This window comes from Gorilla gorilla, chromosome 18, assembly GCF_029281585.2.
Source record: "Gorilla gorilla gorilla isolate KB3781 chromosome 18, NHGRI_mGorGor1-v2.1_pri, whole genome shotgun sequence".
NCBI classification, from domain to species: domain Eukaryota; kingdom Metazoa; phylum Chordata; class Mammalia; order Primates; family Hominidae; genus Gorilla; species Gorilla gorilla.
In genome coordinates, this window is record NC_073242.2 from 23,907,209 (window position 1) to 23,921,680 (window position 14,472).

The window sequence follows — 14,472 nt, forward strand, 5'->3', positions numbered from 1 at the left end:
GCATTCAAACACAATCACTCCACAGCTATATATTCGAACTTCCTCCTGCACATGAGTATTTATCTAACACTAAGAATAAAGTCTTCAGTCTTAACACCAAAATGAAAGTAGCAAAGTCACCAAGAAGTTGTGAGCTGCATTTGCGAACCCTTCAATATATTCCTGCTACACAGTCACCTGAATAGAAGTTCCCAGGCAGCCAGAGATGGCACCAGGGGAGTATGTGTGTCTGTGATTACCTCCCGTTATATTTCTGTCCAGCTAAATAACATTCAAACATGACAGTTGGTTGCGGACACATCTCAGGAACTGTGGAAACAACCCAAGCAGCCTCATTTCCAACTATCTGACCTCTGGATATCAGTCCCAGGATGCCATAAGAAAAAAAATAATAAGGGCATTTCTGTGGGCTGTTTCTAGTCAACTCGGTGTGTGCCCATGCATATGCCAGAATACATAGTAATAAAAAGCTGGTTAAATGCTGGTCCTTTGCAATACTGGCTATTTCCAAGGAAGAGAGCTTTCAGGTGTGCAATGCCATTTGCACTTTGGACTAACAAGCAAAGCAGACCTAACTTCACCTGCTTTATGGTCTGACTTAGATAACAATGTTAACAAATGAATATCTCAGAGACCTTTGAACAAAATCTGACATTTTCAGTGACTCTCCCACCATGAATCCATCACCCCCTTCAATGTAGATATGTTAAAATGTATAAAAGGCATATTCAAAGGCCAAAATCTTATAGCCTTTTGCCCAAGGTCCCTAATATGTGTATGACAGAGTCTATATATATTTAGCTTCTTCCATCTTTTAGGAATACATGATCATGTATATACGAACAGTTCCGGGTCTGATCTGAGCAGGTTGTCTCCGGTGTAAACCAGAGCTCCAGAGAAAGGAGGGTAGACATATTGGTTTGTTTGCTGGGGAACCAAATTGAGACAGACTCTACACAGATGTGATTGTGACAACACTTTTTGCCCGCCTAAGCGAGCCATAGAGCCGTCTCCAGAGCTGCCGGTGCCTTTGAGAAGACTCGGTCTTTCGGGTCTTCTTTTTCCCCCATGGGCTCCAGTGGTGCCCGCAGCAAAAGGCAAACTTGCCTGGCTCATGGGATGAAAGGGCGGATTGAAGAATGCCGCGTTGGGTGGGTGCTGAGGGAGCGCCAGAGTGCGCTACGGGCTTCGCTCGCCTTCCCCTTTCCTTAACCCTTCCCAGAGCGGAGGAACCGGGTCGTGCTGCAGCGCCCAGGAGCCAGGGCGCTGACTGTCCTCGGCTCCCGAAACTTTGCGCGGAGAGTGGGCTTGACTGGGCAGAGCCGAGCCGGCTGGCTGACCCGGGAAGGAATGGGGGAAGGGCGGGGTGAGGGAAGAAAGACCCTTTAGCACCCCGGGTTTCTAGCCCGGGCGGCGGTGTGCAGCTGCATGAGGGAGCTGTCCCTTCGGCACCACGGACCTTAAAGCCTAGGCGTTAAGACGGCGGAGGCGGGGCAACAGGCGGGGAGCTGTCCCTTCAGCACCACGGACCTTGGCGCCCCCAGGGAAACCAGCCGGCCCCCGCCCCAGGACTCTGTCTTTTCTCCAGTTTGAGCGGGGGTGTCGGGAGCAGGCGGAGAGCTTTCCTGCGAGGCTGTGGAAGCAGTGAACACTCTTCTCAGCGGCTCGCCTCCCAGCAGTGCTATTTTTTGCCATCCGCCCTCACCCCCAGCACACGCGCTGGCACACACAAGCACGCACGCACACACACACACACTCACACAGAGACCTCTCTGGGTTTCTTTGCCTTGAGTCTCCCGGGGCTGTGAGAAGCCAGGCGCATCTCACACCGAGCTGGCAGCTCCAGGCTCCGGAGCCATGCCCTGCACGGACCCTCGTCTTTACCACGCTCCTGAGGAATGAAAGGAACCCAGGGACCCTCAGAAGGCAGCAGTGATGCGGACCAACCCCCCGGAGCCTGCACCCTTCAGAGGGCCATAGGCGACCCAGGGAACTGGAGAGAGCTCCAGAAAGGAAATCCCAGCTTTCCCAAAGTCCCTGTGGATGCTGACAAAAGGAGACCTGAATATTTGGAAGAGCCTGTGCTAGGTTACCCGGCTGCAGAGTGATTTTCCCCTCCGGCACTGACTCTCCCCCTCCAACCCCCAGCCGTCCAGAGTACCATGAAGAATTATGAGGATGTGTGACAGAGGTATCCAGATGTTGATCACCACTGTAGGAGCCTTTGCAGCTTTTAGTTTAATGACCATTGCAGTGGGCACGGACTACTGGTTATATTCCAGAGGTGTGTGCAGGACTAAATCTACAAGTGATAATGAAACCAGCAGGAAGAATGAAGAAGTAATGACCCATTCGGGGCTGTGGAGGACCTGCTGCCTAGAAGGTATTTACAATTTCCTCTCAATGGCTCTGAATAATCCAGTTTTGATATTCTGGTGGGTGTTTGGAGGAGATGAAAATGGTGATAAGGAAAGAAGAGAAGTTCAAATTATTGCTGAGAATGTGCAGGTGCCCAGACTCTGTTAACAGCAAGACTGACGCCATGTGGGTTAAAGGGGTTGGGTCTTGTTGATTGTTTTTAGTATAAGCTTTATGAGATGAGATTTTGTCACACTCTAGGCAGCTTCTGCAGTTTAGAAAAGTCTTCAAATCCAAAATCCCTAGGCATATTGTCAACTGTTTGGATCTCTGGCTTGAGATGGGGTCTTTAACCCTGCTTAAATTGGATTTTGAAGGGAGGAGGAGGGAAGGGAGGAGAAGGGACAAGAGGAAGGAAGTGAGGAGAGAGAGAGAGAGAGAGAGATCCTGACCTGGTCTGGCACATTCTGAGCTATTTCATTATTTCTCAACATAGACTTATCAGTTTCTCCTGAGTTTGCTCTAACTAGATATTGTCATGAACTTCCACTGCCAATCAGTAACAGGGTAACATATGTAAACCCCTACTCACACCCACACCCTATGCACACATTTTAAGAAAAAATCCTTATTGATACATGTTTTATTAGTTTGGATCACAACAAAACTGAAGTCTTGGTATTTTGTATCCACCTGTCTTCATTCCTAAATCATTCCCAAACCCCTAAAAAGGTATTTCCATGACATTTACAAAAGACTGATTCTCCAAGAATTGCAGTTCGTCATTTCTAGTTCTAAAAATTAGGGAGTAGTTATAAATTATAATGAAGAAGAAAGAGCAATTTAAAAATATAAAGCCCTTTTGTAGCCTATCACACTATTAAACTTGCTTTCACCACACCAGAAGTCACTCTCAGCACCAGTAGGCAATGCTTGGATATCACTGGGAGTAAACAGAAAGATAAGGAAGAAAATCAAAGCTCTTTGGAGCCTATATGCCTGAGGGAAGTCACTGGATTAGAGGGGCAGTAGGGGTTCTCTTAGGCTTCCGAGAAATCTGTGAAGCTTGTCACAGTGGTGGGCAAGGAAATCTGGGTTTCCTGTATGGTCCCCTCCCCTGCTTGCCATTGGTTCTTCACACTGCATTTTCACTGGCTGGCATTTGTCAGGGCTTCTTGAGAACTTGCATTTATGTAAATCGCTTGGGAAATCATGCTATGACATCACTTGCCAGTGTAATATTGCATCATTCTCTGGCCTTTTTCCCATGTCCTGACACTTTAAACAACTGCTCTCCTGACCGTAGCGCTACTACAGTTGATTCTGTTTCTAACACAAATTTGCAACTGGTGGGAAGCCCAGGTAGGAAAGGGCTACCTTTAATGCAGCAAGGATCATGTGAAGTCAGAAGACCTGGGTAATGCTGCAAAGTATCGCTGTGACCTTGGTTAAGACATTTACCCTCTCCAACTCTCAGTTTATTCATCTGGGAAATGATATGTTTGGATTAGGTGGTCTTGAATTAACATTATCTAAAGCTTATACTGTATTCAATGTACTGACAGAAATTCTAGAATAATTATTTCCTAAACAATGACAAAAGTTGGATATTTGTGAGCATTTGTGATTGGGTATGGTGAAGTCATTTACCTCAGGGAAATTCCATATTTCGCTTTCTTATATTGGCTATAAGGAATTGAATTATCTTTTGTAAAACTGATTTGGTGGATGTTGCGATATCTACATGGTTCTAGAGATGGCATAGAAGTTCTAAGCTTCCTCCAAGCCAAACATGGCACATATGTATACAGTGCTTTAGCCATTTCCAATTCTTCTGCCTCTGGGAATCAAACCTGAGAATGCACAATTAAAAATGAAGTTTGATGTTCCTCATTATGATCTATGAAAAAAATATATATCTATAAGAGCAGAGGTAGGACCTAAAATTTCTGAACACTTGCTAAGAATTTCTCAACTGATGATTTCTCTTTTTTCCAACATCATGTCCTACACCCACAGTTTGTACAAGGAATTGAAACCCCACCCAGGCATACTGTAGGCTCAGTGGGAGAAGTGAGAAATTGAATCAAGAAGGAATTGGATGAATTGAAGACATAACCTTGGGCAGGTGAATTCTATTGAGAAAATGTGTTGCAGTCCCCATACAACTTGGCCTGGCTTTTTTTGTTGTTGTTCACTTTTTTGAAGTATTAAATACAGTAAGATGCACAAATCACAATGAATCACAGTAAAATATTAGCTATGGCTGCACCCATGTAATTAACACCTAGGTGGGTCCTGGCTGAAATTTGAAGCCAAGATGTGTACTAAACACATCAAGTGTTTGGGGAATTTGCAGAAGCCTCTGATTTCTGCATGGGAAGTCACATGCAGTTGGTAGCATCCATCCCAGGCATTTCCATCCTTTGCTAGAATGAAGATGAACAGTCCTTTCCCATTCAGTATTTCTTACCTACACCTGAGCCTCAAAATCCTCATTTTCTGGTCCTTTAAGTGTCAAATGAAAACTGGGAGGTTTTCGTAGCTCCATTTTCTTAGAGGTCAAATTAGAAAAGTTCGTTCTTCTGTACTTTTTTAAAGAGCCATGAGACAATGTGATTATTTTATCCAAAAGAAGAGAATGCCAAGGAGAACATGACAGCTGTCTGCAAATATCTGAAGGGCTGTCATATGAAAGAGAGATTTGAGATGTTCTGTGTGGCCTCAAGGAGGTAGAAGTAGGAGCTAGAGGAAAATAGGTTTTACCTCAATAAAAATAACTATCCAATGTGGAATGGGAAGCTTTGGGAGGTGATGGGTCTTCCAACACCAAAAATATTCAAGAATAAGCAAACTACATCAATTGTTTCCCAACTTTGCTGGTCATCAAATTCTCATGAGGAACTTTTAAAAAATTAGATTATCAGGGACTCCACAACTAGATTCCCTGCTTCCATAGGTCTGAGGTAGACCACGAAAATCTGAGTTTTCTAAAGGTGCTCCAAGCAATTATGATGTTAAAGCCAACATGTATTGGTATTTGCAATGAGCCTGAGGATGACTATGTGTTTTAAGGATCATCCCATCACTCAAGGAGGAGAAGGATGTTTCTAGTTTTCATTTCTGTAGGTAAGTTATATCCTTCTCCTCCTTGAGTGACATGATCAGCCAAACCAAGTTTACCTTGTAGCTGAATTTGGCCCATGGGCTGCCAGTTTTGAGCCTTGTAAATTACCTAAATGGCATTTTTAATCCAAATTTCTGACATTTTTATATTTGACCCCTGAATTACTCTTTAATAGTCAATAATCACTTTTTCAACCCTTAAAAAATACCTAGGAAAAAATAAGCTAACCTACCAGAATATCCCTTACATTTAGCACTTACTATGTGCTCAGGCTGTTCTAAGTATTTTGAAAAATTAACTCTTTCATCTTCAAAGAAGCTCAGTTGTGTAGGTACTATTATTATCCTCATTTTACAGATGAGGAAACTGAGCCCTAGGGAATTTACATAACTTGCCCAAGGTCACACACCTAAACTCAGCAGGCAATACTTAACCTTAGTCGTGCTGTCTCTCTGAGTATTTGCTAGAAAACATTAATTCATGCTTTGGTGGGTAGCCTGCTACTGGTACAAACACTAGTTTGTGAAAATGCCCAGGCACATGGGTTTTTCCATTCAGAAGTTTCAGATCTCAGAGCACTCACTGTGCCTGTGCAGCATCAGCAGGGATGCAGAAGACACCAGACACACACAAACTCAGAGGCAGCAAAGGACACGCTTTGCATGGGGACAAAATTGACCTGTGTAGAGACACCCACACTGGGAAGCCAACACGAACGCCCGACTCATTATCTGGAAAGCACGGGAGGCATTCACAAAGTAGAGCCCTAACCTGCTGCGTGTTTTCAATAGTGGCCTGTGAATTTGAATGAGAATGTGTTCAATATGTGACTCTCTCATTAAGAAAACCTCGTGAAGTCCTGGAGACAATCAAAGCAATGTATTTAGATAGCAGAAAGACCACCAGTCTAGTAGTGAGGAACCCTAACTGTTCATCCCATTTCCATCACTAACAGTTATGTGAATTGTGAATGTTATTTTCCCTCTTTGGACCTTAGTTTACCCAAATCTAAAATGAGAAATTTAGATAAGATTAGAGAGTAACAAATCCAAATGTTTGTGTAGATGAGGCAGCTAATGTAAAGTATGAAACAAGCATTTCCCAATCCTCTTAGCTCAATTCTCAGCAGGTTTGGAGGCGGGTAACAGTAGATTTGAGAAGATGTATTGTAACTGAAACTTGGTCTCAGTGTGGGGCAATAGGGAGTGGTGAGGACTGTGGCAAACTGGAAAACACAAGCCTCATCTGAAGGATGACTACTACTTGGCTTGATTTGATTTTTACCTTGGAGAAATAGACACCAAGTGTGGCCCAATATTCCAAGTAAAGAAAAGCCAGATGTAAAATATCTTGATTTTTAAAATGCAGGCAACTCATTCAACTTTTTAAGAATATGATATTAGCCAAACCAAATTTACCTTGTAGCTGAATTTGGTACATGGGCTGCCAGTTTTCAGCCTTGTAAATTACCTAAATAGCACTTTTAATATGAATTTCTGATGTTTTTATATTTGATTCCTGAATTACTCTTTATTAGTCAATAATCACTTTTTCAATTCATTAAAAAATACTGAGAAAAGAAAGCCCACTTATTTAGGATTTTAAAACAAGGAACTTAAAGTTATGGAGAAGAGGTTCAGTAACTGATATTTCTGCTACAAATGGGCCAGGATGACATCAAACATCTCGCTGAAAAACTGGAGAAAAAAATTAGCCAGTCATTAGAAGTTCTCCCATATTTCCAAAACTCCAGATGGTTGACTTTTTCAGCCAGACGGGGTTTCAGCTTTATTTATGTTGTCTGAAAACCTTCAGGGAAGCTGCAAAGATGTGGCTGAGGATGGAGGTGAGGAAAAGACATGACATTTATTAACTATTCTGTATGTGCCAAGCTCTGTGCTAGGTGCTTTTGTACATGTTAACTCATACTTTTCATATCTCCTGTCTCCGCCCAAGTAGAATGTGGAATCTGTAAGGACAGGGATTATTGTCTTTGGGGCACTGCTCTACCCCTAAAACTTAGAAACAGTACCCAGTCATCACTTCTGCACCTGCAGTCCTAGATTTAATGCTGCACCCTCCCTTAGACATGGGTTCAGAATGTGCTGGAGTTCTCTTACTCTCTTCCCTACTCCTGACCTTCTCCCAGTTCCTTTTTCTGTATTCTTCCTCCTTGCCACTAAAGCCTGAGAGGCAGATAGAAGAGAGAAATGGGCTGGAGTCTTAAGGCAGGATGGGAGGGAGTGACCCTGACTGCGTTTGAGGGTTGAGTCAGGATTGGGCAGGTGGTAGAGGTCAGAGTATGAACATGACTAATAGTCAGACAGAATGTGTCCATAGCGCCATACTGGTTGTTAAAATGTTAAAATACTTTCCTATGTCTTGATAAACAACAACTGGCCCAAGTCTTTCACCAACTCCCCACCACCACTGCACCCACCCTAGCCCTTAGTGGGGCTGCTCAGATCCATTAGGTAAAGGGTGAAGACCTGGCCCCACAGATGTCATCGTGACCTTGCTCTGGCCCTACAAAACCATTCATTCTGATTGTCTGGTCTTGTGTCCCATTGGTTGTTACCTATTTTAAATCTCATTCCCAGTCGTATCATCATCGGTGGAAAGAAACTTACTCCTCTTCTTTCTTCCTCAAACCCAATCTTCTACCTGACTGTGGGATTCCACCTACCTTAGGAAGTAGATGCCTTGAAAATACTTTCAGTTGTTTCAGTCTCTGAAATTTTATCTTCTGGATTAGAATAAAGGCAAGTGACCTTCATTCCAAGGTTGGGTGACCAGTGTGGGTTATTTGTATGGATAACTATTGTGTGTGAAGAAAAAAATAAAACAAGAAATTAGGCAAAAAGATGACTGTGTTCTTTAAATGTTCACATAGAGCACAGTGAAACAAGCTTACCCAAGGGATCATCTGACCCCCGGGGGGAAATGTAACTTTGATTGACTCAGCTTTTAGTACAGATTGGGGCCTGGTTGCTACAAAGTTAGCTACTTACTTGTAGAAAACTGAGAAAATGCACATAATTTTTTTGTTCAGTAGATGTGCATGTGATTTTCATTCATTAGGGGAGATAACCCCAAATGTTGTGGATTTATTCTCTCCTCTCCTGAATATTATTCGGTTTTATACTAATTTAGTAATCTTATTTCAAAACCTTTTCACTGAAAAAAAATAGAACATCCTCCTTTGAACTAGTTTTATCATTCTGCTGATTTCCTCACTGCTGAATTGAACAAAACTTGACATGAGCTATGTATTTTAGGATAATTATGTTTTTAATAATTTAAAATTTCTTTGACATATGGAAGCATCACCCAATGAAAACAATGTTTCTGAGGTTAAACAGAAGTGTAGAAAACCCGAAGGTTGTTTTAATTTTCTCCCATCTCATAACCCTGCCACAGCACACTTTTTCAATGTAGGAACAAATAGGCCTTTAATAAGTTAATGAAAGACCACAGAGAATATGGGATATAGCAGGGGCTTTGGGAGCAGGTGGACCTGGGGGCTTATGTGGATCCTGTTATTTACTGACTATGAGACCTTGAAAGTTGCCTACCCTCTGAGTGCTAATTTACTTACCTGTGAAATGGGGAAATAAAAATAGCAAGTGCCATCAACTGTTTCTGTTTTAATTCTTGTGTTTCCTTCATTTCTTCTTACCTCTAAATAACATGTTGACCATTAGTTCTTGATTTATGCATTTCTACACAAGATCCATTTGCTAAGACAAACAATAAGTTAGCTTTCTTATACAAGTTCTCTCCTTCCTCCCAATACTTTTAGTTCCTCAGTGAGGTACCTGTGGCTCCAAGAAGAATCATTCATAATGATTGAGTGCTGGATTGGACACTTGCTTAAGCAGCATGGCTGCTCATGTGCCCACCTCAGCAAGGGACTTGGAGGGAACAACAGAGCTAAGAGGAGGCATGGGAGTGGAGTAGCCTGTTTGGAATGGTGAAGTTCTGTGTGTGGATTGGATCTGGGAGTGGGCAGCTGAGCTGCCACCCTTGTGTTCATATCTCACCTGAGAGAGCAGCCCATTAACCAAGAAAACTCTAACCCAGCTGCACGATGCTTGTGAAGATGTTGCCCTATACAAGACTGCCTGGCCGAGGGGTCGAGTAGGGGCTGAGAGTTAGCCCATGCTCTGCTCACCAAACCATGCACCTTGGTTCAGAACTGACTCTATCCAAAGGGAGGGTGTATAATAAATGTTTGCAGGGTACTGTATGGGTCAACTACAGTCTCAGCAACATGGGCTGTATGTTTTCAGTGGAAGGAGCCAGGCAGGATGGAAAAGACTAGACCAGAGTCAGAGATTCCACACCAGGAAAGGAAGTTGCAGTAGGAAGGTACCATAGGACCCTCCAATAACCAATGCATGTAACTCCACAAGACAGTCAGCACACAGACCCCTGCTACACAGAGCGCCTGGCAATTGACGTTAGCCAGAGAAGCAGTGACAGCAAACAAGAAAGGTTTACAGCCTCGCCCAGCTAAGTGAAGTGGCATGTTGGCCTTTTCCTTCTTCCTGCTCCCTGCAGGAACATACATACAGAAGGTGCTAGAATCTAAACAAGGAAGGAGCAGGGATAGTGATTTGAATTCAACATGCAATTTGAAATGTTAGACAAAACTGGAAGTTTTAACAACCAAAAGTGACTGGGAAGTTATGAAATCTGCCTAAACTGTCAGTAAGAAAATGAAGGATTTGATATAACACAGTTGAAAGCCAAACTAAAACTGGTGCATGTTTATATCCCACTAAATTGAGACACATCAATAAACATAAATAATGTCACCATGCTTTGTCTCAGAAATTTTAACAGTTGAAAACTCTGCAGGCCATGGTGGATCACATCTGTAATCCCAGCACTTTGAGAGGCCAAGGAAGGTGGATCACTTGAGCCCCAAAGTTTGAGACCAGCATGGGCAACATAGTGAGACCTCCATCTCTACAAAAAATACAAAAAAAGTTAGCCAGGTGTGCTGGCATGCTCTTATAGTCCCAGCTACTCAGGAGGCTGAAGTGGGAGGATGACTAGAGCCCAGGAGATTGTAGTTGCAATGAGTTGAGATCATGCCACTGCACTCCAGCCTGGGTGACAGAGTGAGACTGTGTGAAAGAAAGAAAGAAAAAGAAAAGAAGAGAGAGAAGGAAGGAAGGGAGGAAGGAAGGAAGGAAAAAGAGAAGGAAGGAAGGAAAAGAAAGAGGGAAAGAAAGAAAAAGGAAAGAAAGAAAGAAAGAAAAAAGAAAAAGAAAGAAAGAAGAAAGAAGGAAGGAAGGAGAGAGAGAGAAAGAAAGAGAAAGAAAGAAGAAAGAAGGAAGGAAGGAGAGAAAGAGAAAGAAAGAAAGAAAGAAAGAAAGAAAGAAAGAAAGAAAGAAGAAAGCAAGCTAGCTCACTCAGTGGTGTATATATATATTATGATGTGTAGCTATCTCTCAGGGTTTGACAAACTACAACTAGGCCAAATTCAGCCCATTGCCTGCTTCTGGACAGCCCATAGCTAAAAATATTTTGTACATTTTTAAATGATTGAAAAATTAAGTAATATCCAATAATATTTCATGACAAATAAAAAAGATATAAAATTCAAATTCCAGGATCCATAATCCTAAATGTTGTCAATAAAAAATTTATAGAAACTTGTTTTCTTTCTTGTCATTTATATTTCTATATAATATCCTCAATTTTGCTGCTTGGCCTGCAAAGCCTGAAATATTTACTATCTTGCCTTTTCCAGAAAAAGTAAAGTTTGCCAAACCCTGCTATATCTCACTGTAGAGACATATAGGAATCTATAATAACACTATTTCTAGAAGGATTATTTGTTTTCCCAAGAGTTTTCAATTGCTTTTCTTTTTTCTTGCACCATCTGCCTTTATCACAGACCGTTCATGTAATCAGATATTCTTTCTTTCCCAGAGAATTCTCACATAGGTCTGATTTTCCCCCTTTCATGGTGTCCAGGAAAATGTAGCCCTTGTCCAGGTGCACAGGGAACAGTAACTGCTAGGGCTGACAAAAGAAGAAATCCTTGGGAGCCAGTGTTTCTACTGACAATAAAAAGAAAGGAACACTATAGATAAGTTTGACAGTAGACTCTGTAAGACACGGTTACTCGGTGGGTGACCCACCACAGGCAGCTGGTGTTGGGAGTCTAGGTACAAATACTGTGTCATTTAGCTCCATTGATGAGGTTCAGTATGCTCATGAAACTTCATGAAAGATACATGAATGGGCACTTCTATGAAAGAATCTCATACTCCAAAATGTTACAAATCACAAAGAGAGAGCTTAGAACAGAAGTGAAACTGAGGGTGACACTTAGGGTCATCCAAACATAGATGGTAATCAAAGGTATGACTGCACACAAGAAATGCCAGAAAAACACAAGGAAGAAAAAGAGGGAAAACGATACCCTAAGTAGCACTAACATTGATGGACAAAGAACAGAGGAGCCAGTGAGACACTGGGAAAGCAGAGATAAAGGAGGAGAAGGAGAATTCAGGATTTGACTAGCGTTTTGTGGGTCTGCTGAAGCTTTTTCCAAAATGGTGCAGATGAATGACAATGTCTACTACTAGAAGCCCTCCAGCCTAAGAGAGCTCTCTGCAAGGCAGGAACCCCACCTGTGGCCTGCCTCCTGGATTTGCATGAGGTGGCTCACTTCCAGGGCAAGTCTGCCCTTCTTCCTGGGATCAGTCAGCAGGTGAAATTGTGTTATGGATCCTGGGAGCTGTTTCCAAGGAAGCTGGAGAGAGAGAGGATGGGCCATGAGAACCCCAGAAACAGGTGCCAAGGAACTAGGGAAATAATTATTTTTAATTTCTTTCTTTTTTTTTTTTTTTTGAGATGGAGTCTCGCTCTATCGCCCAGGCTGGAGTGCGGTGGCACGATCTCGGCTCAGTACAACCTCTGCCTCCTGGGTTCACACCATTCTCCTGCCTCAGCCTCCCGAGTAGCTGGGACTACAGGAGCCCGCCACCACACCCGGCTAATTTTTTGTATTTTTAGTAAAGACGGGGTTTCACCATGTTAGCCAGTATGGTCTCGATCTCCTGACCTTGTGATCCGCCCACCTCGGCCTCTCAAAGTGCTGGGATTACAGGTTTGAGCCACTGCACCTGGCCTATTTTTAATTTCTTAATTTTTACTTTCTAAAATTGTTTTGAGACAGGGTCTTGCTCTATTGCCCAGGCTGAAGTTCAGTGGTGCAATCAGAGCTCACTGCGGCCTCGACCTCCTGGGCTCAAGGGATCCTCCCACCACAGTCCCATGAGTAGCTGCGACTACAGGCACATGCCACCATGCCCGGCTATTTTTAAAATTTTTTGTAGAGATGGGGTCTTGCTATGCAGGCCAGGATGATCTTCAACTCATGGGCTCAAGCAATTCTCCCACCATGGCCTCCCAAAGTTCTGTGATTACAGGTTTGAACCACCATGCCCACCTAGAAAAAAATAATTAATAGCTAATACTTAACAAACACCTTCTATGTGCCTAGCAATGATTATTGTGGTAGATTGTGCATTCATTTGTTTGTTTGTTTTTGAGGCAGAGTGTCGCTCTGTTGCCCAGGCTGGAGTGCAATGATGTGATCTTGGCTCACTGCAACCTCTGCTTCCCGAGATCAAGTGATTCTCCTGCCTCAGCCACCCAGGTAGCGGGGACTACAGATGTGCGCCACCATGTCAAGCTAATTTTTTGTATTTTTAGTAGAGACAGGGTTTCTCCATGTTGACCAGGCTGGTCTCGAACTCTTGGCCTCAAGTAATCTGCCCACCTTGGCCTCCCAGAGTGCTGGGATTACAGCCGTGAGCCACCGTGCCCGGCCTCATATCTGGGCCAGCCCCTGAGCATTTATTCATTTATTTAACGGACACACACTAGATGCCAGGCACTGTTCTAAGGATGCACTTTACAATTGTTATTTAACCCTCCTGATTTATTTGAGAGATAGATACTACTATTACCTCCATTTTATAAACTGCACATAGTTAGTAAATGCTGGGCTGGGATTTAAACTGTACCTTCTTCTGTTTCTCATTAACTGTATTCTGGGCCCTTGGATAAAACCTTAGCATAAACAGGCTAAACTGAGCCTCATCATAGCCCTGTCTACTACTAGTTGTCTGCTCTACCAGCAAGGAGACAGAGGCTCAGAGAGGTAAAGTAGCTTGCACAAGATCACTCTGCTAGGTGGTGACAGGGCTGGGATATAAACCACAGTCTCACCCTAATCATCACACCATACTGCCTTAATTTAAGGATCTGGGTTGGTGGGTTGGGTCTCCTCCAACCTGCTCAATCCTGTGTCAAGGAGAGCTCAGCATCAGTCAGAGGCTCTGAACCATTCAACCACTGGAGATATTGTGAAAAATAATTCACCCAGTGTCTGCCAATTCTGATACCAAATCCAGAAAGCAAGGTCAAGGAAAATAAATGGTAAAGCCAATAAAATTGAGACATCGTAGCACTAGGCTGTGAAGAAATACCACCTCTGGAGATCAAATGTAAATTTTTCTTTAAAAAAGTAACACTAATGATTTGGAAGTGAGAAGAACAGGGAGTCTGATGGGATGCAGGTGAACAAATGATTTGAGATTCTCACATCTTCTACGCTGGAGTTGGGGTGTTCGCCAGTGTGGGGATGGCATCAGGTCCATGGCTGTTCCACTTCCTGAGGAGTAAACTTGAGCATGTTATTTATTTGACTTCTTTGGGTTTTAAACTCTGCGTCAGGCACGAGTCAACCCTACCCTCATCCTCATCTCCAGGTTTTGGGCTTGGATGACTCTGTAACACAGACGATGAGAATCTGCAGCCAGGTTCTCATGCAGCACTCAGATGGCCAAAAACATCTTGGAAAGGCACCAGACTTGGAATAGACAAATGTACCAGCAGGCCTGGTTCTTACTGGCCTTAGGCTTGAATGGGCCAGGAATGGGCAGCTAGGCTAAGAT

The 14,472-nt window shown here is 43.1% G+C and overlaps 1 protein-coding gene across 2 annotated transcripts in view; it reads left to right on the forward strand.

The window, feature by feature from the left end:
- The first annotated feature begins 1,061 nt into the window (after window positions 1-1,061).
- The window catches only part of CACNG3 (calcium voltage-gated channel auxiliary subunit gamma 3), a 107,227-nt gene continuing 93,816 nt past the window's right edge, over window positions 1,062-14,472 (forward strand). Inside the window, exon 1 of one of the 2 annotated variants that reach the window (XM_019012889.3) lies at window positions 1,062-2,383. In XM_019012889.3, the coding sequence (XP_018868434.1) occupies window positions 2,173-2,383 (211 nt within the window). In that variant the 5' untranslated portion in view covers window positions 1,062-2,172. The remainder of the gene's footprint in view (window positions 2,384-14,472) is intronic. The other variant, XM_004057366.4, reaches the window with a different exon arrangement.